The 26,191-nt window shown below is 41.6% G+C and overlaps 1 protein-coding gene across 2 annotated transcripts in view; it reads right to left on the bottom strand.

The window, feature by feature from the left end:
- Nucleotides 1-26,191, bottom strand: part of MGAT4A (alpha-1,3-mannosyl-glycoprotein 4-beta-N-acetylglucosaminyltransferase A) — a 69,816-nt gene that overhangs the window by 29,999 nt on the left and 13,626 nt on the right. For both annotated transcript variants that reach the window (XM_070943234.1, XM_070943233.1), the window contains exons 2-3: nucleotides 3,811-3,978; nucleotides 1,698-1,838 (exon numbers count right to left, since the gene is read on the bottom strand). In XM_070943234.1, coding sequence (XP_070799335.1) covers nucleotides 1,698-1,838; nucleotides 3,811-3,978 — 309 coding nt within the window. The remainder of the gene's footprint in view (nucleotides 1-1,697; nucleotides 1,839-3,810; nucleotides 3,979-26,191) is intronic.

The raw sequence follows: 26,191 nt of genomic DNA, 5'->3' as shown, positions 1-26,191 counted from the left end.
TACCCAGGATTTGTTGACTTTTCTTTATATACTTTTCTTCCTAGAAAGTGCATTTAAATGTTTAAATGCAAGACTAAATCTAAAATCTATAAAATATAAGATTCCATAAAATAAAAACATATTTTAGTATAAAACATTTAGATCCAAATTTCACTGGATGTGACAATGATTTTTGTAACGCCCAGTCTACTAGAGATTTTAAAATTAACTTGTTATCCAATAAGCACATGAGAAACATAGATATCTTAGCCTATCTTTAATACAGTCTGCATGCATACACAAAGATTGCTATAAATCTTAATGAGCAACCTTGTGTCTTTCATGCCTAACATGCATTAGAACAAAGAAAACTTGTTTCCTCAAAAGAGTGTAAAGCCTGCAAAATGCAATTTCTCACTAAAGCTGATTGTTCTATAAAAAAATAAGCCATCCAAAATTAGATAAGGAAAACATCACACCCAGTGTACAAAATTGGTAGTATAAGCATAACAACTCAATATCATACTGACAAAACAAGGTTGTGCAGAATGGGCACAACTCCAGTTTCCCTCTCTGAAACAATGTCACCTAATAGGACCTAGGAAATGGGCATATTCTATTCCTGCCCCTGAATTTTGGAATGAGTTCTCCCTGATGTTCAAATTGCCACAAACTGTGAACACCTGGCTTTTTATCTATGTAGGTGGTGGATAAGCTTATCTGTGATGCTTGCATATGTTTTCATAGCCATCTCAATTGCGTGTTGATTATATCTTTGGTTTTTGGGGGTATGGGGTTTTTTTGGTTGATTTTTATATTTATTTTTACTGTTGATGTTTTTACAACACCCAGAATCGTGAGTTGTTGGAAGGGGTGGCCTTATAAATCTTTTAAATTCTGGTAGTCGTTAATTAATGACTACCATTGGGACCAGCAACTGCATGGTTGTACAAAATTGCAACTATGTTTATGATCTTATTTCAGCCAGGTCATTAAACAAGGATTACATGTAAATATATAAACATTATATATGGGGAAATACTGCCTTGCAAACTTCTAAAATTCTAATCAAGAGCCATAATTTTTCTCAGGCACATTATTTGTTTAGGATTATAAATTCTGTACAGAAAATATACATTTACTATGATAATCTGAAGTCTAATATAATGTGCATGTTTTCCTACAATATGTTCAATGCCCATTCTAATTATTCTGAAGTCATTTGAACACGTTATTTGAAGAAAGACAAATCAATAACTGAATAAGATGATGAACAGAGTAAATATGACATTTTATTAAAGCTACCGACTGTTGAAATAGTTGTGAAAAGTCAAAAAGATAAACTAATCCAATTATTTATTTTACTTTTAAAGTTTTATAAAAGCTGCACAGCATCCATATTTGCTAAATTATGATCTCAAAATGTCATGCATTGTTGTTGTTTTTAATTAAGGCAAATACATGCTGTTTCAAATCCATTGTTTCTCTTATACCTTAGCATCAAAACAGCAGGATCTGTATAAAACAATAAGCAAAAAGGTTGAAAATAAACTTTTTTAAAAAAGTAATTCAATTTGAAATCTAAGAGATAACACAACAAAGAAAATAAAATTTCATTTTCTGCTTCTCAGAAGTCATGCTGACTCTAGCTACAACAGAGTTTTAAGTATATCTTTAAGCGCATCACACTATCACTCGTATCGATTTTGCTAGTTTACCTCCTGTTCGTCCGAGACCAACATGTACAGAGGGTCGAAGGCTTCCTTCATTTTTCAACAAATGAGGCAAGTGGTAATATATATTTGGCACTTGAAGAGATTTTCTGCTTGTCAGTTCATTTAACAACTTTAATGTTTCATCTGAAAGCAAACACAAGGGTTACATTTGCATAAGAGTCATGGATATATTCATTTCTGGCACTCTGAAAAAGGTGCATCTTTTCCTAGGTTCAGGTAATAGCAATAAGTCCCAGGAAAATATGCACTTGAGTTAGGGAAGTTGCAACATGATCTTTATATACTCTTCAAACCTCTTTAATGTCAATGAATATTTAAGTGAATATCTTTCTGGGACTATCTGAATATTTATTCAAGTGAATATCTTTCTGGGACTATGCATCCAGGCAAACTCAGGAAAAGGGACATTTTTTTAAAGGAGCAGCTGACAGGTGGCAGCAAGCACACCACATCCTTTTCAGAGCATGGTTTCCTTTTAACATCCAGTTAACCAAAACCGTGCATCGTAGGGCAACAATTTTTAATCAAAGTACTTCAAATCCTCTAACTCAAAGAATGCATAGAAAATCCAGGACCCCTTATTCCCACATACCGTATTTTTCGGACTATAAGACGCACTTTTTTGTCTCCCAAAAGGGAGTGAAAATGTCTGTGCGTCTTATAGATTGAATATTGCCAAAGCCCCGCCCACCTGCCAGCTGTTTTTTTTTTGCCTCCCATGCCCCATTTCTGGGCCTTTTTTCAGCCTTCTTTCAGCCCATTTTCAGCCTTTTTGGGGGCTTTTTTTGGCCCGTTTTCTAGGCTTTTTTTGCCAATTTTTTTTGGAAAAAATGACCTGAAAAAAGCCTCGAAAACAGGCCAAAAAAAAAGCAAAAATTTGGGCCAAAAAAAGGCTGGAAAAGGCCTGGAAAAGGGCCTGAAAATGGGGCCTGTGGAGGCCAAAAACATTTTTTTGATAATTTCCTCTTCTAAGTTTAGGTGCATCTTATAGTCAGATACGTCTTATAGTCCGAAAAATACAGTAATTGAAATTTCAAAGATCTTCACACACCAGTTTTATTTGCCAAATTATGCTACTAGAGTGCCGCTGTGGTCAGCTGCTGTCACAAGATTTTGATTTCTGACATTCCCTGCCAGCTTCCCACAAGCAATGCCAATAGGGAAGCTGGCAGGAAGTTGGAAGTTACTCTCACTTACACTACTTTTCTTTCTGCCCCCCCCCCCCCGATCATTCTATTTATTTCCTTAGGTAAGTAAACACAAAGACCCTACCAGTCATAAATTGTATAATCCAGGGGTGAAATTCTCCCGGTTTGGACTGGATCGCCCAATCTGGTAGCGATGGCGGCGGGTGGTTTGGAGAACCAGTAGCAAAAATCCCTGTGTCCCCCCCATGCCCACCTGAGCCACGCAATCATCAGAGGCTTTTTAAATTTATTTTTAAAAGCATTTTTACAACCTCTTCGGCCAAAAAAAATGCTTTTAAAAGTAAAAAAAAAGCCTCTGATGATCGTGTGGCTCAGCTGGGATCATCAGAGGCTTTTAAAAGCATTTTTTAAACAACCTCTTCGGCCAAAGAGATATTGTAGAAAAAATGTTTTTAAAAGAAAAAAAAGCTTCTGGGTCTCTGGGTTTCTGGAGGTCATACCTCTCAAGATTTTCTGGTTGGAAAGGGAAAAACAAATGGCTGAGACCTGAATTAAGCCTATGAGCAATACTACCTTCTTTAAATGCATCTCTGTTACTCTGATCATCAAGTAAATAAGTCACAGATCTCCCTTATTTACGTATAGATGGAGAAGGAAGCAGAGAGCACAGTAAAAAACAGGTATGTATGTTTGTATGATTGGGAGAAGAGTCTGAATAGGTTTAGTGAATACATGCTTAACATTAATGTTTACTAAATTTCATGACAGAACCAACAACTCTCAAAAGAAAGGCAAAAGTAATAAAGAGAAGTAATAAATAAAACTAGTATTTTCTGTTAATACTAATAATAACGTAAGAGAGGTTTTGTATTTTATGACTTATGAAAAGCAGGAGAGACCTAGTGAGAATAGTAAGCCCAATAATCTTCAGATTCATCAATCTGTACCTGAAACGCTGCTTAATGCATCCTTACTTCCATTTGTTTCTGCTACTGCCTGTCTGAACTGCTCCAAGATGGTATTTAATTCAGAAGAACGTTGCAAGGTTCTGTGCTCAGCTATGCGAAGGCGTTCCTTCAAAGCATGAAACTCTCTTTGATAAGCAATGAGCTTTTCTAGGAATAAAAAAGTTCAAGTTACTTTCTGTCAAAAATAAAATAAAATTTCCTAACACAAATCAAAGTCCAACTTTGGCTGTTTCTGCACAATTGATTGCCATTCATTGTTACAGAATGAACTGTCACAATGCTTATTCTACAGAGGGTTTTTTTTTAATTGAATTCCATTAATCAAAAGAAATGTCACAAGGCTCTAAAACTTAATATAAAATGTTGAAACAATTTTGATGTTTGAGTCTAAATCATATCAATAAAAGACTTACAATTATATTTTACCAAAAGAAATGTTATAAATTATTACTTTGCTTAAAATATTGAATATATATATTTACTAATTGGAAAGTCATCCACCTTTTTATTTAATAGATAGCATATTTTTTGTGTAATATATTTTGGGAAATTACTATTAAGACAATAAAATGGGCTTTAAAAGCATAGACGGCTTAGTGATTGTGCTGATATTAATATTTATTCAAGCATTTGTTACGCAACCTATTTTCATTTCATCAGTTTAGCTGTTATTATTTTTCCTATGCAAAGACAATTTAGAATTCAAAATCTCCTAAACATTTTTCAGTGTCTTTTAAGTGTGGCCACGATTACCATCTTTGGAAGGTCCAATACTGAATAAGCTTTCCAGAGTTCCTCCAAATGAACAATGGAGGGGAGTAAGATAAAAATTGTCACTACCCAATCTAGGTGTCATTACAGATAGTAATCAACTTACGTCTACAATAGAATCCATAATTTCCAAATTTCCAAAACAAACGTGAGATATTTGTTAAGTGAGTTTTGTCCCATTTTTCAACTTTTCTGTTGTTAACAGTTGTTAAGTGAATCAATGCAGTTGATAAATTGGTAACCTGATTATTAAGTGAATCTGGCTTCCCCATTGACTTTGCTTGTGAAAAAGTCAAAAAGGTGGCCCCATGACCTTGGGACACAGCAAAGGTCATAAGTATGAACTAGCTAACAAGCTTCTGAATTTTGATTGCATGATCATTGGATTCAAAGGTCATAACTGTGAAAAATGGTCATAAGTCACTTTTTTCAGTGCCACTGTAATTTTGAACGGTTACTAAAAGAATTGTTGTGAACTGTAAACAATTTGCTAAATCGTGCTGAATTGCTCAGTTAGGAGAAACAAGAGTTAAACTTCCATGGAACAGGACAAAGCAATAATTACTGCTGGTCAGGAACTTTATAGTTCTATTATTAACCTCCATTCTTTTCTCTTCCACCTCAAACAAGTTGGAAGTTAAGTGACTCAACAGAAGAGCTCCTGGAAGGCTCTGAAATAATGAGAACACAAAGGGTGAAGCACCAATTTCGGAACCTCTAAATAACATAAATAATACTTCCCTTTTCAACACAAATCATTTTAATGGACACAAAGGAGATTCATACCTACTAAAAACAACTCATAGGTAATTAAATATAATACTTTAATGGAAAGGAACAGGATAGTGATTTGCAAATAGGTAACATCCAGCTCTTAAATAATTGCCTCTTATCTTTTTTTAAAAAAAAATGAAGGACAGCTTACTTAAGAACATCCAGGGAGAAAAACCAAATGTTTCATCTTCAGTCATCCTCAGTATGAATATCCCCTGAATCCCATGATTTATTCAAAAACATAATTAGTACAATTATATAGTTCAGTTAGAGTATTTTACTTTGAATCCTGCACGTTTATTACTTCCTCTTTTTTTGTGGCAAACTCTGTTTCACAATAAGCTGCTTTTAATAGAGCAAGATTTAATTTACTTGTTTTTCAAGACTGGCACAACGTTTATCACATATGGGGTTTTAAACAGAATGATCCAAAGCACCTTCTTATTTTCCTAGAGCTGAACCAAACTGGATTTCATTCAACTCTTTTTGAACACTGAAGTCTATTCATATAACTGAGTTCCTATTTCTCGGGGCTAAGGGCTATCACACTTTCACTCCAATATCATGAAAGTTGAAGAAGAGAATCACATATGCTTGCTTGGCAGAAAAGCATGATAGCTATACAGTATGTGTAACGCATGTTTAATTATTGTTTCAATCAAGAGCATGCAACAAAATACATAAATGTGAGACAGTTCTTATGAAAAAAATATATGGAATAAAGCTAATTGTATTCAATAAATCCCAAACATTTTTTGCAGAATCCCTAGTTTGTAAGACATAAATTAGAACTGCATAACAAGTTTTTCATCTACTATTGTATCAGTAAGTTTTCATACTTCTCTCTTCATATATTTCACACTTCTCTGTTCATATATTAAATCAACACAAAAAGAATACCAGACATTGCTATTCTGGGAATTGGAAGACTCCTTTGTGAAGATAACATTGTACATAGCAACAATATTGGGTTGCTATCTACTATGTACAACGTTAAAATCATTTTTGTTTTTCAAATTGTCCTGCTTTTGTCATTAGGAACACTAGGAATTCTATATATATAGTTTATAATTCTGTATCAAACTGATCTACTGCTAACTGAAATTCTAGAAAATTTTGATAGTATACATCTTCTTTCCTCGAAGCATAGTTATGAAAATAAAAGCCACCTATGGAACAACATTTTGATTCCAACTATGGACAATACAAGTAATCCTTGGTTAATAACTAGTCACTTAACCAGTCGCTTTACAATGGACCTCAAATTAGTTACTTAAAACCTACCCTTGAATTTATGACTGCTGCCTCACCCCCACCCCACAGTCACATGATTGCATTTTGGGCACAAAAATAATCATAAAATTGAGTCAGGTCATAATGATTGCAATAACCTATGACCAAAATTTGTGATTGTTAAATGGGGACTGTCACTTACTTAATAGAGAATACAGATAGACCATATACCTTGGGATTTTTTTTTTCTCTGTGAACCAGTGGTGGGTTCCTCCCAGTTCGGTCGAGCCGGTAGCGGTGACGATATGACGTCACTGAACCGGTTCTCCCCCCCCACCCTCCCACCTCCCCACCCCCCCACGTTATTCTTACCTTTTATTTGGTCCCACCCCCAATCTATTGTTGCCTCCTGAGTCCCAGCTGATGACTAGAGGGAAAAAAACTGTTTAAACTCTTGCCGCGGGGCTTCAAAGGGCCATCCTACAGCTGATCAGTGTTAAAAGCAAACAAATGAGTCGGGTCGTAAGTGCGAGGACTGGTTGTAAGTGCGAGGACCTTCCAGAAATGACTCTGACCAGCTAGCCACGCCCACCTAGTCACATGACCTCCAAGCCACGCCCACAGAACCAGTAATAAAAAAATTTAGAACCCACCCCATTGAACATTCTGTATTTTGCTTCTTTTACACATACTGTATATATTTTTAGAGAAACATTAAAACAAATTGGGAAAAGCAGTAGATAACAGTTAAGAGATTGACCTGGTCAAAAACCTTTGAATTGCTTTAGGAACTATAAGAACAGTTATTGTACTTGTGCATCGTCTGTACAGGAATTGCTTTGAAGGTAGACCTAGACAGTTATTTTTATACACATCATTTTTCAAACTATTTATATTAACAGTATAGGTTTGGTCATATCTGGTCTTACTGTATACTATTTAGTCCCAAATGCACAATGTTGCTACAAGGTAATCAGTTGATCACTCTTCTTCTTCTTTTACAGCTTCTTGCTCTTCTGATGCCTCAACCATTAACTACCAAATTAACTGCTCACTTGCATATTTTTATTATACATGCAAAATATTATACTGTCTAAATACAGTAGGTTTTCATTGTGAAACCACTCCAGTCTGCTTTCACAGACTGTCAGCTGCATGCCAGGCAGACAGCAGACGTTTGCAATCAACAAGAAAATTGAGTATGCAGCAAAAGATAGGCTCTCTCGAACTCCTCCCCTTTCTTTAGAGAGAAGATTTTGGTCCTTTTAAAATAAGTTAGCTGAGGTTACGTTCAGGTACCGAGTCTATGTAAAATTGAGAAATAACAACTGCTTTCTTAAACCTCTGATTTAAGATTATAATATGCAAAAATCTGGAAAATCCAGGGAAGCAGACAAGAAACATTGGTGGCAGCAATGGTTTATTTAGCAATGTTATGACAGATTGCTTTTTATTTTGAAATATATATACCATTTAAATCAGAGGTGGTATTCAGCAGGTTCTGATCAGTTCTGGAGAACCAGTAGCAGAAATTTTGAGTAGTTCGGAGAACCGGTAAATACCACTTCTGACTGGCCCCATCTATTCTCTGCCTCCCGAGTCCCAGCTGATCTGGAGGAAATGGGGATTTTGCAGTAACCTTCCCCTGCCACGCCCACCAAACCACACCCACCAAGCAATGTCCAGAGAACTGGTAGTAAAAATTTTTGAATCCCAGCACTGATTTAAATGTTATTGTCTCTAGAATCCACTGATTGTATGTAAAATCAGTCTTTTTATGCAACTTGGATCCTTTTTGCACCTGACTGTCTCTTAATAGGAGCATGCCATCTTATCTTGTGGTTCACTTAGAGTGTTATCTTCGTGTATATTTTACTGGTGTTTCTTTTAGGATAAGGTTTGAGGAGCTCTGTAATTTTATGTTTTCCACCACTGATAGTTTTGCTTGTAACTACTTGCAGTTAAAAAAGAATTTCTATATTCTTTTTTTTTCTCTTTAAAATGTAAAGTTTGATTCCATTTCTCTCTTTTGAGCTCCACAGAGATTTCCCTAACCTTGGATTCCAATACTATAAATCCAAATAAATTATTTCCTCTTCCCGCTCCCATGTCAGTAAGATAGATAGGATGTAGTGGCCTTATTTGTCTCACAGAATGTAGTAAATATGGCAGTAGGTACTGTAAGGCACCTCCTGGAAGACAGTAGCAGCAGACCTACCAAGCCATTACACCAAGGTAGGATGCAAAGTGTTTAAACTTTGAGGGTTTGTAGGGCTTCTGGGAGAGAAGATACTTAAAACCACCAACACTTCACCCCACAGGCTTAATCATGTTGCTGTAATTTCATTTCACTAATGCAAAAAATCTCCTTTTAGATTCTTCAATTCTAAAATTAATCAAAACTGAAGCCCAGCAAAAATCGTGAACTTGAATGAAGTAGGGATACAGTTATTACACAAGCACTAGATTTTAATTAAAGGAGAGAATATTAGGAAGCATAGACTGATGATGTGATAGTTAAATTGTTTCGTATTCATTTTGTTACTTCTAAAAAAATTACTGAAGTGACTCACGAGCAATGGAGTTTCCTGTTTGGTGTCATGTTTTAAAGGGTCAAATAGTTTATTACAAAAACAATTCATTTCCATTTTAACTGCCAAAAGATTTCAATAGTCAAAAACTAATGTCTTCTGTCCTAGATAATCCTTCTAAGAGATCATGTAACTTCAGGGAAAAAAAGCTTTTCTTTGCTATAAGGAGGAAATGTTTGTATTTTGTGGGTCTAAAATCTTTCACATTTTAGCATTCAGAAAGTACGTTGAAGATCACTCAATATATGACTCTACTGTTACCTCATAGGCATTCTGAACATTTACTTCATAGATATTTTCCCTCCTAATTTCTCTCCAAACACTAATAAGTTATACTTCATAAAAATTTCAAGACCTTTAGAACAACAAGCAGATAGTCCTTGCTTAGTGGCCATCTATAGTTACGATGGTGATCTGTGCATGTTTTGTTTGCCATCCCTGAGTAGTTCATAAAAATGAATAAAGGTTCCATTTGTATTTTTTCTTTAAAAATGTAAAGACTACATTTACAATACCCTGCTTTTATTACAATCCATTTTGTATGCTATTAAAATGAATTATTTTAAAGTACATAATATTTTATATCTATATCAGATTTTCCCCATAGATATTAAGAACATTTAACATTTAAAGAAAAGCACATATGGATTCATGGACTGAAGAGAGGTACAACATAGATATCCAAAGCTACTTTTGTCTCAAGGAATTTTTCAGGAGATGGTAAAAATCAATGTCTAATCCAGAGCACGTCAGGAATTAAATGTATTTTAACTGGTTTATTTCATATAAAATTATTTAATTCTGCCTGCACTTCCCTTTAGTTTTGTTTCACAATACTTTCTACAATTGACACTTAAATACATGCATTGACTAGCCAAGTATTCTTTGGTTTTATATTCCTAAGAAATGTCAACATAATCCTAGGTTCTCTTATAAGCGCCAGTTTGTACTAAAGAAGGGATGTTGTACCAAACGGAGAGCTTGATTTGCTGCTCACTCATGCCTGACAATGGAAAATGTACCAAGATTTCCTGAGGCTTAAGGTCCATTCTGGCATATATCCAGAACTGACAGAGAGAAATGTATTCACAGTAGCAATATTCCTGTTCCAATGGAACATTTCAGATATATATGATAAAGTTATTTCAACGGTATTTGGGGCAACTAGTGGCTTCATAGGACACCTCAGCAATTACACTGCTACTAGTATAAATGTGGAATACTATGTGTGTGTATATATCAATCATTCATTCCTTGTAAACGCATCAGATCACACTGACATAAAGACTATTTACACTTGTGATTTATACTATCATATTTATACTGTAGGGATATAAAAGCTATCAAACAATGGTGATGTTTCACTATAGTGTTGGCTGCATGGTGCTATAAATTACTTGTGTGGATCAACCGCTCTCTTCATGTGACCCTGGCAATGATATTACAGACTATTCTATGATTTTGTACTATTTTATGGAAATAACATTAACTTTTATTTTTATTAATTGATTGATTTTATTTGATTTGTGTGCTGTATTCTGTGCCACCCATCTTATCTAGAGGCAACTCCAGGCAGCTGTTAATATTGGCATCAAAATTAGTGAAGAAGTATTGTTTCTATTCTTATGTTTTTTATGACACTGATAAACTATTCCATCCTGGACTCCATAAACTACAAACTGGTATGTTGCTCTATATCAGTGATGGCTAACCTTTTTGCTGTCGAGTGCCAAAAGCGGGGATTGCAAGGGGGGGAGATTCACGCGTGTGCGTGCCCACACCCATAATTCAATGCCTCCTGCACCCTGCGCATGTGCGTGCAACCCCCCACTCCCCCTGATTTTGGCACACGATGGCAAAAAGGTTACCAGTGGGTCCGGTAGGCCCATTTTTCGCCCACCCAAGGCTCCAGAGGCTTTCTTGGAGCCTGGGGAGGGCAAAAACAGCCTTTCCCACTTTCCCAGAAGCCCTCTGGAGGCCAGAAACTGCCCGTTTCCTGACTTCCAGTGGGCCCAGAAGGCCCAAAAATTAACTGGCCAGCATGCACATGCGTGCTGGAGCTGAGCTAGGACAACGCTCACGTGCCCACAGATATGGCTCTGCATGCCACCTGTGGCACGCACGCCATAGGTTCGCCATCACGGCTTTATATTATGCTTAAAACATTACAAAAGCTGTCAGTCACTAAGATCCCTCTCCACAGTCAGCTTTTGTTAGGGGAACTCTACATGGCTTAGACACTTCCTGGATGCAAAATTATATTAATTTCTGTTGTTAGTCTTGTATGACCATTTTCTTTCTGTATTAAAATCTTATCTCACTTGGCCTCCATTTTGCCAGTCTCTCTTCAAACCATAATTCAGGGTTGGGCAACCTACAACTCTCGGATCTGCCTTTCTGCAGTTGCAGTAACACTCCAACCATCTGATTCACCAAATAATAGTGTCATAATTGCCAAGCATTATAGTACTTTTTCAAAACATTGTGGGGCAAAAGCCACAAAAATCATTGAGCATAAATCCTAAAAGATATGACTAAAAAGGTTCAAAAGAAAAATTACAAACAACCCTTAAAAAAAGAAAAATTCCATTCTTCTACCATCTCCAGTTCACCAACCTTGGCGAAATCCTAAGCTTCCAAAAATATATCCACCCTTTCATTTAGAGACTTGCCCTGTTCAGCCAGGGTGTATTTTGGGGAAAGTTGGAGTTTTAGATGGTGAAAGGCTACTTTAAACATCAGTAATCCCCCCCCCTTTATCTGTGTGTATGTGTGCACACACATAAATTTCTTTGAGTCAACTCCTGACTAGTCCTGGCAGTTTTCCATTGCGCTGCTCCTCCAATCCATGGACGGGTAGTATCTTCTAGTTGCTGGGCAGAACTGAGTGCAGATCTCTTCCCAATTGGCTGGCCACACCCACAGCGTCCAATCATCTCCAGTCTTTCTCACTCAGTTGCTGAGAGAACTGGAGAAATTGAGTGCTCTGTTTAAAGATAGATCCTTCCATTATTTTTATTATTTTATTTTATTATTTTTGTATCTCCTTCTGAATATCTTTGCCTGCTGCTGGAAAGGAAAGGTTTGGGGCTCCAAACCTTTCTGTTGGTCTCCTCGCCCGGCGAGACAGTAGCGCACCGGATTCCGACCCGGCTGGGCGGATCCGTGTTGCAGATAGCCGCTGACAGCGTGGTTGCTGCCTGGGGGCGTCCTGAACAATCGGCCCCTCAGCTTGTCAATTAGCGGCTCCGGAGTGCTTGCCTGGCCTGGAGGCAGCCTCCGAGACTTGCGCTCGTCAGCTGTGAGGCGCGGCGTGCTTTCCGCGCCCTCCATACCGAGCGCCGACGGTGAGGGCAATTTCGAGCCGCTGGACACTCTCGCTGGCTCCGCTTTATCTGTGAAGCCTCTACACCGTCGAAAGTGTGAAGCAGCACCTCAGAGGTAGTGTCGGGGCCGAGAGCCGCCATTTTGGGCTTGATTCTAGCCGGCGTGGCAACCGCCATTTTGTGGGGGCGTGATTGACAGCTGAGCCACAGGAGGCTTTCAGAGCAGCGGCGTTTGTTTCTTACCGCCCAGATCAGCCTGGAACTTTGGCCTTTGGCTTGATTTGTATGATTGCTGTCAAGTCTGCATTAATAGCTGCATATTAATCAATTGACATTTTGTTCTGATATTTCCTGAACTTTGCTATCAGGTGTTGAGCTCAGCAACTTCTGAGCCACTTGTACCCCAAATATTGGTCTTTACTGTGGGCGACATCCTGTTTGGTGAGCCTTGGTGTGACATTTGATTAAGATACCCGCCTCTACCAAGGGCTGATATCACGTGGGGAGCATGGCGGATTTGGCTTTGTCGTCTGACTCAGAGGGTGCTAACAACTACCCCCCTCCCGAACGTAGATCTAGACCAAAAAAGGCTAAATCCAAGTCACGCAACACCCAACCTTCATCTAAGGTGTCTGCAGCAAACAAGGCGGAGCAAAGGAGACATCAAGCCTTGGAGAGACAATTCGAACGGGCTCAACAACAACAACAACAACTCTCAGAATTGCCTGAACAATCCTTCTGTTCTGAAGAACGGGCAAGTACTTCCAGGGACCTTCAGCCCAGGCCCTCCTCTTCCTTGCATCGTTCTAGGGGCGTCTCTGCGTCGCTGCCTGACGTCTCCATACCCACAAGGTCTGATGAGTTTGTACGCCGCACTATTCCGGAGGCTACCTTTACTCCTACGGCAGCGGGTCTCCGTCCGGAGGTGCCCACCAATCCTGCCAGCCTTCATTCCATTTTATCTGATGCGTTGGCAAAGATCCTGGCGGCGGGTATCCAACAGGAGAAGGCGGATGTGGTTTCCGAGGTTGCTCCTTCACAAGCTCAGGCCTCGGCTCAGGTACCTCATTCCATCAGTCACCATACACAAGATTCCTCCTCTGAGGAAATTGAGGAGGGAGAAATTTGTCCGGAGGACATACAATTCTCGGATGATGACAATCTTCCACCTGAGAAACCGGCATTTAAGAATTTGTTCCGGCCTTCTCTCTTCAAGTCCTTGCTCCACAAGGCCAAGAGGGCCAACAAATTTGGTATTTCTGACGTGGGGGCGGACAAAGCGGACCAGACCTCGACTCCCATTGACTCGCTTTTCCAGGTGTCTGAGCAGGATCCTGATGTGATTCCTTGCCCTCCACTGTTTTCTAACGTTATAAAATCTGCATTTGGTCAGCCAGGTTCACTGACCTCTCCGAGCGGCTTAGACAGGCGTCTGTATGCGGCTGACAAGGAGTTGGATGACATCCTGGCCATGCCTTCAGTGGACCCTCCAGTCGCTAATTTGTCTTCTCCTGCCCTGATGACTTCAGACGTGGTTGATGGCCTCAGGTCAGAGGACCGTAAGATGGAATTGGGGTTCCGAAAAGCACACCAAGCGGTGGCTTGGGCCATCAAGGCAGCCACAGCGACTTCATTCTTTAACAGGGCCTCCCTGATCTGGCTCCGCCAGCTTCAGGAAAGGTTGCCTCCCTCTGATACGAGACTCCACCAAGATATTAATAAATTGGTGGCCGCCACAGAGTATTCGGCAGATGCCTCACTCACAGCGGCCAAGTTTGCCTCGCGGGCCATAGCAGCGACGGTGACAAATCGACAGCTCTTCTGGCTGCGCAATTGGAGGGCCGATAACAAGGCAAAGTGGAAGTTGGCGGCGGCCCCTTTCTCAGCTCCCTCTCTTTTTGGCGATTGCTTGACCCCGATCCTGATTGAGGACAAGGACAAACGCAAAGTCCTACCCTCCTCTTCCTCTTCCTACCGCAAACCTGAGCGAAGATTTCAGCCTTATGCTCCGCGCCAGTCCTTTCGATCCTACTCGGCTGGAGGCGGCCAATACTTTCCGAGATCATACACCCAGACCTCTGACGGAACCTCGGACAGGCAGTCCTTTCGGGACAGGGGAAGGTCCCTCTCCCAATCGAAGCGTCCCTTCAGAGGAGCCGGGTACCGTCCGGCTCGTAGAGGCAAGTGACTCGCTACATCCAGGTCCCATTGGAGGTCATCTCCAGCTCTTCCATCTTCAGTGGGACCTCTCTACGACGGACGCTTGGATCCGCAACTTAATTCGTCACGGTCTTTGCATCGAGTTCCATACCACACCACCGAACAGATTTCGGCGCTGCCCTATTCCTCGCTGTCCGGTTCAAAGACGCCTCATGGAGGCAGAGATATCACATCTACTCTCGATCAATGCGGTGGAACCAGTTCCCAGGGGGTCAGGAGCATACCGGATTCTACGCTACCTTGTTTCTGGTGCCCAAGTCATCCGGGGGTCACAGAGGAATATTAAACCTAAAACGGCTCAATCAATTTGTACTTTATCGAAGGTTCAAAATGCAGTCGCTCAGGTCGATTCTGTCTTCCATCAGACAAGGGGATTATCTGCAATCTGTGGACCTACGCGAAGCGTACCTCCATGTCCCAATTCACCCCCTGCATCGTCGCTATCTCAGATTCGAGTACAATGGCATGCATTTTCAATATTGCGCGATGCCTTTCGGCCTTTCCTCTGCACCGAGAACCTTCACGAAGCTAGTAGCGGTCATAGCGGCCACCGTCAGAGCCCGCTCAATACGTCTACTGTGTTATCTAGACGACATTCTGGTCTTGTCTCCATCCCCTTCACAAGCGAGGATCGACATGGAGGTAGTTCTACAAACCTTCCAGGCCCACGGGTTCTCCATCAACCATCAAAAAAGTCATTTGACCCCTACGACCCGCCTCCAACATTTGGGAACGGTGATCGACTCAAGACTGGGTCAGGTGTTCTTATCTCCAGATCGCATTCTAGATATACGGACAATGGTGGATCAGGTACAGGCCCAGAGGAAGGTGTCACTCCTCTTACTAACCCAATTGTTAGGGAAGTTGATCTCGTGCATATTCGTAGTACCTTGGGCACGCAGGCACTCCCGGCCTCTCCAATGGCTGTTGCTGCCCTTTCAAAAGACGAGTCGAAGTACGTCCACCTATCAGATTCGACTACCCCCGCAGATACGACTATCCCTCATGTGGTGGAAGTCCCCCGCGCTTCAAAAAGGGTGCTTCTTTCTCGAGACAGAACGTCGGGTGCTGACCACCAATGCGAGCCTTCTGGGTTGGGGAGCCCACCTCCAAAACGATATGGTTCAAGGTCAGTGGTCCCCAGCGGAGCGGTCGAACAGCATCAATTGGCTGGAGTTGAGGGCTGTTCGTCTCGCTCTACGCCATTTCAGCAGGACCTTGGAGGGACACCATGTGCTAGTCCGAATGGACAACGTTGCGACCAAGGCTCACATAAATCGGGAGGGGGGCACAAGATCCAGACCCCTGATGCTGGAATCGGAAAAACTGTTAGCTTGGGCGGAACGCCACACGGCATCTCTGGTGGTGGACCACATCTCAGGACAAGCCAATGTCACCGCGGATTGGCTCAGCAGGGAACACATCGACCCTGCAGAGTGGACACTGAATCCTGCCATTTTCAAGCAGATTGTACGTCAGTTCGGCCTTCCACAGGCGGACTTGTTTGCGACTCCCAAGAACGCACAGCTTCTGAGATATTTCACACGCTACCCAACAGCTGGAGCGGAAGACTTCGACGCTCTACACTGTCACTGGCCCCCAGACCTCCTATATGCCTTCCCTCCCTTCCCCCTGATTCCACGTCTCATTCGAAAACTTCTACTCGAAAAAGCCGAACTAATCCTGATTGCTCCCCAGTGGCCTCGCAGACCCTGGTATGCCGACCTCATGGAACTGTCCATTCTACCATCTTGGACGATTCCCCCTGCGACAAACCTCCTCAGCCAGGGAGCCATCTACCATCCAGATCCGGGGTGGCTCCGATTAACCGCCTGGCGCTTGAGCGGTTGCAACTCCGGAAGGACAGACTGTCTGAGGATGTCATCCGTGTGATTCAGTCAGCCAGGCGTCCGTCGACTACTAGGATTTATGAAGCGTCTTGGAGATCCTTCTCTACCTGGTGCTCCGGGCATCACGTTGATCCGACTTCTGCAGATATCCCTGACGTCCTGGACTTCTTACATGGAGGCTTGGCTAAGGGCCTGGCCCCCGCCACGCTTCGACGCCAGGTAGCCGCTCTTTCAACAGTCCTCGCATGCGAAAGCCACCGTACTCTATCACAAAATCCGTGAATTAAATCCTTCTTACACGGGGCTACCAACATTTCTCCACTGGTTGTACATCGGTACCCGTCGTGGGACCTCACTCTTGTACTTCAGGCTCTTACCACCGCGCCCTTCGAACCGTTAGCTTCGGTATCTCTAAAATTTTTGACACTGAAGGTCACTTTTCTACTGGCCATTACGTCAGCGAGGCGTGTTTCCGAACTCACTGCTCTTTCAGTAAGGAAGGACTTGTGCATCTTTTACGACGACAGGGTGGTGCTGCGCTTGGATCCGACTTTCTTGACTAAAATAAACTCACATTTCCACAGGGCTCAAGATTTAGTCCTTCCTAACTTTTGTCCGAATCCTCGCCACCAGGCCGAGTCTCTCTGGCACACCCTGGACGTTCGGAGGGCCCTTCGTCGTTATATTAGACGCACCGAATCTTTTCGTCAGACGGAGTCCTTACTGGTCTCCTTCACCCCTTCTTCGATGGGCCGTAAGGTTTCATCGGCTACGGTTGCAAGATGGATCAAAGCGTGCATTTCGATTGCCTATGACAGCCAGGCCCGTCCTCGCCCGGCTAGGATTTATGCTCATTCAACACGCAGTGCGGCAGCTTCAGCAGCTTGGGCCACAAATGCTTCGGTATTAGAGGTTTGTCGGGCTGCCTCGTGGGCTTCGACTACCTCGTTTGTCAGACACTATAAAATCGACAAATATGCTTCAGCTGATGCTGCCTTTGGACGTAGGGTCCTGCAACAGGTGGCCACGACCCGAGGAGAGAACGACAGTCAGCCCCCCACCCAGGGCAATTGAACTCGGGTACATCCCGTCCATGGATTGGAGGAGCAGCGCAATGGAAAACGGACGTTGCTCACCTGAACGTCCATTTTCAGGGTGCTGCGACTCCAATCCATACCCACCCTGGGTCTGCCTGTTTCTGTTGGTTTTTACATGTGTTCTCGTTTGACTCTTATGATTCCTTAGTTCTATGCCTTCGTGAGGAAAGACTGGAGATGATTGGACGCTGTGGGCGTGGCCAGCCAATTGGGAAGAGATCTGCACTCAGTTCTGCCCAGCAACTAGAAGATACTACCCGTCCATGGATTGGAGTCGCAGCGCCCTGAAAATGGACGTTCAGGTGAGCAACGTCCGTTTACTTGGCAGTGTACTTTTTTTGGAAGTAATTTGCCATTGCCTTCTTCCTTGTTCATATTTTTATTTATACTTATACCGGTACCTGTTATTTTGTACATGTTTGACAAACTAAATAAATAAATAAAGTCACCTAGCTGGTTTTGTGTTTCTCTTGGTTTCTAACCCCTTGTCTTTAACCCCTGCATCAAAGTGACTATCATCTAAATCAGTGTTTCTCAACCTTGGCCACTTCAAGGTAGATGGACTTCAACTTTATTTTTGTTCTATTACTATATTAATTATTCAGGTATTTTATTGATTCTTACTCATACTGCATTAACTCCCTGGAGTGGTGCAGCAGGATTAGGAGGTGGGATATAAATACACACACAAGCCAAAGACAATATAAACGAGGAAATAAAGTACCAATCAAAGTTCATCTTATTTTACAAGACTAAATTGAGAAGTAAGTTGTTCAAACAGTGAAGATTAAAAAGTCACCTAAAGGCTCTTAATCTTTTAGGATGTTGAAAATAGACTTCCATTTCTTCTTTTTCTCAAAGAAATACAATATGGATTTATTTTAAAAAGCTGTGCCTGTTTAGCCAGTTGTTTATCAATATGGTTGTGCAGTGAATTAATCTATCAACTAAACTACTTTCCCGCTTATCAAGAAAATATATCTTATCTTGACAAGCGGGAAAGTAGTTTATATCAAGAGCATATCTCATATTACAACTGAAACACACTGCTCTTGGATTACAGACATTTAAAATGCCTGTAAAATTATAGGTGAGTTCTAATGTGAGGTCAGCACATAGTGCCAGTTTACTGTTAAAACAATACCCACAATCACCCCAAATTAAATTAAAATTTCAAAAAAAAAACATCCAAACATCACAAAATTCTACAGGCAAACCCTTTTAATAAAACTTTAATAATATTATAATTTTGGCTGATGGAGATGGTCTGGTGAGGCTGAAAAATTGACTTCTCCTTCTGAACTATGTTAACTTCTGTGACAAACCATTAAACAAGAAACTGCTTGCTCACATATCTCAGTTCTCTGGTGATCAAGTCAATAATCAATGGCACTAATCAATACAGACGATAAAAGGTTTATTTTTAAAAGCAAACATGTATAATTTTTACATACATTTCACGTACACATATACATATTATGTAGTTCGTGGAGAAAAATTATGTGGTCTGTAAGAGTTGACACAACTTGATGGTACATAATCAATCAGTGTACATGCGCTATTGGGTCGCAGCACAAGAATTTATTGATTTGATTTCTATAACCAGTGACCTCAACAAGCAACTTTGGAAATGTTACAGGAAAGAAAAACAGTAGCTAAATAAAAGTTGTTAACTTACTAAGAGTAGTTAGAAGAAGAATATATGATGAAATCAAAACAGCAATTGAGTGAAAAGGGATTTAGTTTTCAATGGTTTCATATGCACAATTAAGAGAAAGATTTAAATATATTATATTAGATTATAATATATTTAGACTTGAACAGCAGAAAACAGAATTTGGACTATGCACAAATGATGAATATGTAATTACTAAAAATGTATAGATACTTATTGAAATTGGAAAAGGAAGAAAACAAGTGAGAGGCTATATGACAAAATGGGCTAAGAAATTTGGACACAATATACTGATGGAACAGCGGGAAAATATATGGTTAAAAGGATTTAAATTTACATGATGCTATACAGGTAGTCCTCAATTATAATTGTAATTAATCCTGCCCATCATGGTCATAACTCATGACTGTCATACAACCTTTTTTGCACTGATCATTAAGCAAAGCGGCTATTGCTTTGTTAACCAAACAGTTTGGACTAGTTGGGCCTGGTGGCTCAGCAGACTAAAAGCATTGTGATTAACAGCAGCTGTCTGCAATTACTGCAAGTTCGAATCTCACCAGGCTCAAGGTTGACTCAGACTTCCATCCTTTCTAAGGTAGGTAAAATGAGGACCCAGTTTGTGGGGGCAATAAGCTGACTTTGTATAAATATACAAAAGTATGAAGGCTATTGCTTAATGCATTGTAAGCAGCCCTGAGTCTCCAGAGAAGGGCGGCATATAAATCAAATAAAAAAAAAATGAAAGTAAATGACAGACTTTGGCAAACTTGTCATAGAATGTGGTCATGTGACTATGGGACACTGCAAATGGCCACAAAACAGACCAGTTGTTTAGTGCCAATGCGGTCATGTTACTGTGAGAGTGTGCCCCTGTAGTAGAACACTAAATCTGGACTGTAAGTACTCCCAGGCAGGTCCATCATAACTTTGAGGATTATTTGCAGGGGTGAAATGCTCCCAGTTCAGACCGGATCACCTGATCCGGTAGCGATGGCAGCGGCTGGTTCGGAAAACCGGTAGCAAAAGTCCTGCCCCCCCACATGCCCAGCTGAGCCACGCGATCATCAGAGGCTTTTTTTAACTTTGAAAAGCATTTTTTCTACAACCTCTGCGGCCGATAAAAACAAAAAAAAAGTTTTTAAAAGGCTCTCACGATCCCAGCTGAGTCAGCCGAAGAGGTTGTAGAAAAAATGCTTTTAAAAGATAAAAAAAAGCCTCTGACAATCCCAGCTGAGCAATGCGATGGTCAGAGGCTTTTTTTAACTTTTTTTTAAAAGTCAAAAAAAAGTTCGCGCGCTACAGCTGATCACCCCCCTCGCATGCTGTTCTACTTACTGCATGCCTCCTTTTGGCGTACACTTCATGCGCGCACCTCGCATTTGGTGTGTGGTGTGCACTGCGCATGCACAGCCAGCGAACCGGTAGTAAACCGGTTCATATTTCACCACTGATTATTTGTAATCTATAACAGAATTTTTGTAAAATGACATACCATTGGTATATAACTTCAGCAAAAATTGTTTAGGAAGTGTAAAGGTACTTCAAATTTATGTTGGAAATGTGGTCATTCCAAACATGATCTGCCTGATACACTTGTAAAAAAGCCAGACATTTCTGGGTTTAAATATATATAATGATACAAAGAATTTCAACAATCAACATTCAATTGAAACAGAATTTTTGTTATTGAGAATAATGGACAGCCAATGATAAAAGAATCATGAAAGATTATCTTTATATACGAGTCCTGCTGTGAGACTGTTATATGTGCAAAAATGGAAAGATTTTGAAATACTCACAACAGAGAAATGGTTGGTGGAGATGCCAGAACTAGCAGGAAAGACAAAATTAGATTGTTTAATTAACAAAAGATTAACTACTACATTTTTCAGTGACTGAAAATTCCTCACAAACATTTTGCTACCAAAAAAGAAGAAAATGAACTTCTAATTTATGGGTCAAAAGATTAGAAAGGGAACCTTTACAGAAAGAAGAAACGATACACTTTTAAAGAGAGAGATTGCAAAATACAAAACTATTTATAATCACTGTCAAGATGAAAGGTCAAAAATCACTTTTTTATAATCTTTCTTTTTCTACTTTCTGTTTTCACTATTTACTATTTTTTTGTTATTTCTATTTTCTTTTATGGTTTTTCTTTGTTAAATGTTTTAAAAATTAATCAGAAAATTATTTTTTTAAAAGAAGTAATTATGAACTATCTAAAAATAAAGTTAGAATCACACAAGCGGCTACCAAATTAAAAGTAGAAAATTAACAAATAGGTAGACCATTAATTTATTTTAAGGTACCAATACAGATAATCCCTGAGTTACAATCATTCATTCAGCAACCATTTGAAGCTATAGCATTGCTGAAAGAATTGTATTTACACCCAGTCCCAGGGGTGAAATCCAGCAGGTTCTGACAGGTTCTGGAGAACCAGTAGCGGAAATTTTGAGTAGTTCAGAGAACCGGCAAATACCACTGGCCCCAGAATGGGGTGGGAATGGAGATTTTGCAATATCCTTCCCCTGCCATGCCCACCAAGCCACGCCCACCAAGCCACATCATGCCCACCAAGCCATGCCCACAGAACCGGTAGTAAAAAAATTTAGATTTCTCCACTGCTCGGTCCCCAAAGTTAAGGCCATTTGCATCACCCCTCCCCCATGATCACATGATCAAAATCTGAGCACTTGGTCGCCTGCCACACAACCACAGGAGCCCTTCAACTCCCATCACCCATCTATTTCCCCTCCCCTGCTCTATTGGCTCCCTGTACTCTGAGAATACTGCCATTTTGTGCTCTGCCACCGCGGCTGACCTTCTTATCCTCTTTCTCCTACTGCTGACCAAGCATGCAACAGCTGGCTGCACATTGTGGCAGCTTCCTCCTGAGACCTGGGGAAGAAGACCTTGCATAGCCAGCAGCATAATCACAAAGGACCAGGCTGGGCATACCTTGTCAGCAACATCAGCAAGATGACAGGGAAGGGCAGCTGGGGCAGCAGAGCACAGGATGACAGGGGCCTGAGAGTGGAGATCAGTGAGATCAGCTGGAGCTTTGCACCATGCTGCTGGGCCAGCCTGAGCTGGGGCTCCATGCCAAGATACTGGGCCGGCTTGGGGCTTCCTAGGACAACTGCAGGTTCACATTATAATACTGAGCCAAGCTGGGTTGGATGAGCCTTCCTGAGGTGATTTCAAATTCGCACTTCAGTGCTAGACCAGGCTGGGCCAGCTAGGGTTTCCCTGAATGGCTGTGGGACTTTCGTGCAGCCATACAATGATGGTGCACACAGAAAACTCTGAACTACAGCACAGCATGCAGCTTCAGAGCTGCGTGGTTTTAATACTTAATATTTAATTAAGTTTAATTCAAATTTACTATTAACATTTCAAATCATAGTTAACACTGATAAGACCTTTTCCTTTTTTCTGTCTTTAAAGTCTTATTATCTAAACATTAGTGTTCATATAATAATCTCTAGTCAATAGTGTATAAATACCACGGTATCAAAGTAATGTATTAAGTATGACTTACAATATTTATGCCACGAATTAAAAATGCATCTTTCCCCAGTAGCTATCTAAGTTATGTCTTTCTGCCTTTTTAAAGAACTGTTAGTTAAAAAACAGGAAAAAATGTAATTATTATGTTTTAGTTACTCATCTAATATCAAACTGCAGCTAATATCAATTGTTTTGATTGTGATAAAGATTGATGAAGACCAGACCCTAAGTTTCTCTAGACATTGTTTTTTAACAATAAGAAAAATTAAGTCCATATTCGTGATTAAAAGATTTGTTGTTCACAAAGGCTCAGTATTAAGGAATTATTTCCTAGTAAGTAAAATGTGATTTTACATTTTTAAAGAAGTTCGGCCAACTAATTTATCCCCCAGGCTTTCATGTTCAGAATGTAGCTATGTATAACTTGGTGCTATGACCAATGATTTTTGGAAGGACTATGCCAGATGTAGCAACAACATACAGTGATAATAATAAAAATAATAATTGAGTGTGGACTACAATTAGTTTCTAACTACATAGTTTGCTGCTTCTGCAGTGCAAAATATTCAGATTAAAGCCAATAAGTAGAGTTGGATCTAGTTAGAACAATAATGATAAACACATTTATATCATGAAATGTTTTTCTTAAATATTTGACCACCTTCACAGATAAAACAGACGTTGTGCTTCTGAACGTCCATTTTCGGGGCGCTGCGACTCCAATCCATGGACGGGTAGTATCTCCTAGTTGCTGGGCAGAACTGAGTACTAATCACTTCCCTTAGTTAGGCCACTCCCACCTCCACCAATCAGCTTCAGTCTTTCTTCACGAAGGCGCAGGAACAAGGCCAACTATGATAACTACAACAAGGTAATTCAGACAATAACATAACAGGAAGCCGAATGGGTGGGTATGGATTGGAGTCGCAGCGCCCCGAAAATGGACGTTCAGAAGCACAACGTCCGTTTTCCATTGCGCTGCTCCTCCAATCCATGGACGGGATGTACCCAAGTTCAATTGCCCCGGGCGGGAGGCTGACTGGAATCTTCTGTCTGGGACGTGGCCACTTGTTGTAAGACTCTACGTCCAAAGGATGCATCCGACGAGGCATACTGATCAATTTTATAATGTCGGATAAAGGATGACTCAGACGCCCAAGAGGCTGCTCTACATATTTCAGACACCGAAGCATTCGTAGACCAAGCCGCCGACGCAGCCGCACTTCGAGTTGAATGAGCGTAAATCTTTGATGGACAAGGGCGTGTTCTTGCATCGTATGCCGTTGTGATGCAAGCTTTAATCCACCTGGCAATAGTATTAGATGACACCTTCCTCCCCATCGAAGACGGAGTGAAAGACACAAGCAAGGATTCAGTCTGTCTAAAGGACTCAGTACGTTTGATGTAACGCCGGAGGGCACACCTAACGTCCAAAGTGTCCCATAGGGATTCCGACTGATGGCGAGGATTCGGACAAAAATTAGGCAGGACTAATTCTTGGGCGCGGTGGAATCTTGAGTTTATCTTTGGTATGAAAGATGGGTCCAAACGCAGAACCACTCTATCGCTATGAAAAATACAAAGATCCTTGTGAACAGACAAAGCAGTGAGTTCAGAAACACGTCTAGCCGATGTAATAGCCAGCAGAAAAGTGACCTTAAGTGTCAGAAATTTCAGAGACACTGAAGCTAGGGGTTCAAAAGGCGAAGTGGTAAGCGCTTGAAGCACTAAGGGAAGATCCCAAGATGGTATCTGTGTATTACAGGCGGTGAGATGTTGGAAGCCCCATGTAAAAAACTCCTAATCCTAGGATTGTGAGAGAGAGTCTGGTGTTTCTCGCATGAGATGACGGTGGATAAGGCTGCCACCTGTCGATGAAGAGTGGCGGGAGCCAACCCCTTGGCTAAACCATCATGCAGAAAAGCGAGTACATCTGGGACATCCGCCGATGTTGGGTCCACGTGATGGGACAAACACCAGGAAGAAAAGGCACGCCAAGAAGCTTCATAAATCCTAGTGGTAGAGGGCCGTCTGGCCGCTTGAATCACCTTAATCACATCTGAGGATAATCTGTCCTTTTGTAGCTGGAGCCGCTCAAGTGCCAGGCGGCCAATCGGAGCCAACCTGGATCGGGGTGGAAGATGGCCCCCTGGTTGAGCAAATCCTCTTCCAGTGGAAGCGTCCACAGAGGAGCTGTAGATAGGCCCATTAGGTCCGCATACTAGGGCCGACGAGGCCACTGAGGTTCAATCAGAATCAACTCGGCTCCTTCCGACAACATCTTCCGAATCAGTCTTGGAATCAACGGTAGAGGGGGGAAGGCATAGAGAAGCCCGTGAGGCCACTGACAGCGCAGAGCGTCGTAACCTTCCACTCCGCTGGTTGGGTAACGTGTGTAGAACCTCGGTAGCTGGGCGTTCAGGGGCGTGGCGAAGAGGTCCACTTGAGGACGACCGAAGTGACCCACAATCTGCTCGAAGAGGGCAGGTTTGAGGGACCACTCCGCAGGGTCTATGTGTTCCCTGCTGAGCCAGTCCGCCATGATGTTGTCCTGCCCCGAGATGTGGTCCGCCACTAGAGATGCCGTGTGCCGTTCCGCCCAAGCCAACAAACTTTCCGACTCCATCATCAAGGACTTGGAGCGTGTGCCTCCCTCCCGATTTATGTGCGCCTTGGTGGTAACATTGTCCGTCTGGACTAGCACATGTCTCCCCTCTAAGTCGTGGACAAAATGGCGTAAGGCAAGACGAACAGCCCTCAACTCCAGCCAATTGATGCTGTTTGCCCGTTCCGCTGGAGACCACTGACCTTGAATCACTGCATTCTGCAGATGTGCACCCCAGCCCGAGAGACTGGCATCAGTAATCAGGACCACTCGATCCGTCTCGAGGAAGACACACCCCTTTTGTAGCGCAGGAGACCTCCACCATGAGAGCGAAAGACGTATCTGAGGAGGTAAGACAATTTGACGAGTCGATGTGCTGCGGTGCGCTCTCTGAAAGGGAAGCAACAGCCATTGAAGGGGCCGGGAATGTCTGCGTGCCCACGGAACGACATGGATGCAGGATATTAACTTTCCCAACAATTGAGTTAACTGAAGCAGGGAGACCTTCCTCTGAGATTGAATGTCCTGTACCATAGATTTGATGTCGTGAACCTGATCTGGAGACAGAAACACCTGGCCCCGCTGAGAATCGATCACCGCTCCCAAGTGCTGAAGTCTCGTCGTAGGTGTCAGATGGCTTTTTTGCCAGTTGATGGAGAACCCGTGGTTCTGGAACGTTTGGAGGACCACCTCCATGTC

Source organism: Pituophis catenifer, unplaced genomic scaffold (assembly GCF_029215685.1).
Source record: "Pituophis catenifer annectens isolate HBS135680 unplaced genomic scaffold, rPitCat1.0.hap2 SCAF_4, whole genome shotgun sequence".
NCBI classification, from domain to species: domain Eukaryota; kingdom Metazoa; phylum Chordata; class Lepidosauria; order Squamata; family Colubridae; genus Pituophis; species Pituophis catenifer.
Note: the sequence above shows the minus strand (reverse complement) of the source record. Positions and strands in the feature narration are given on the sequence as shown.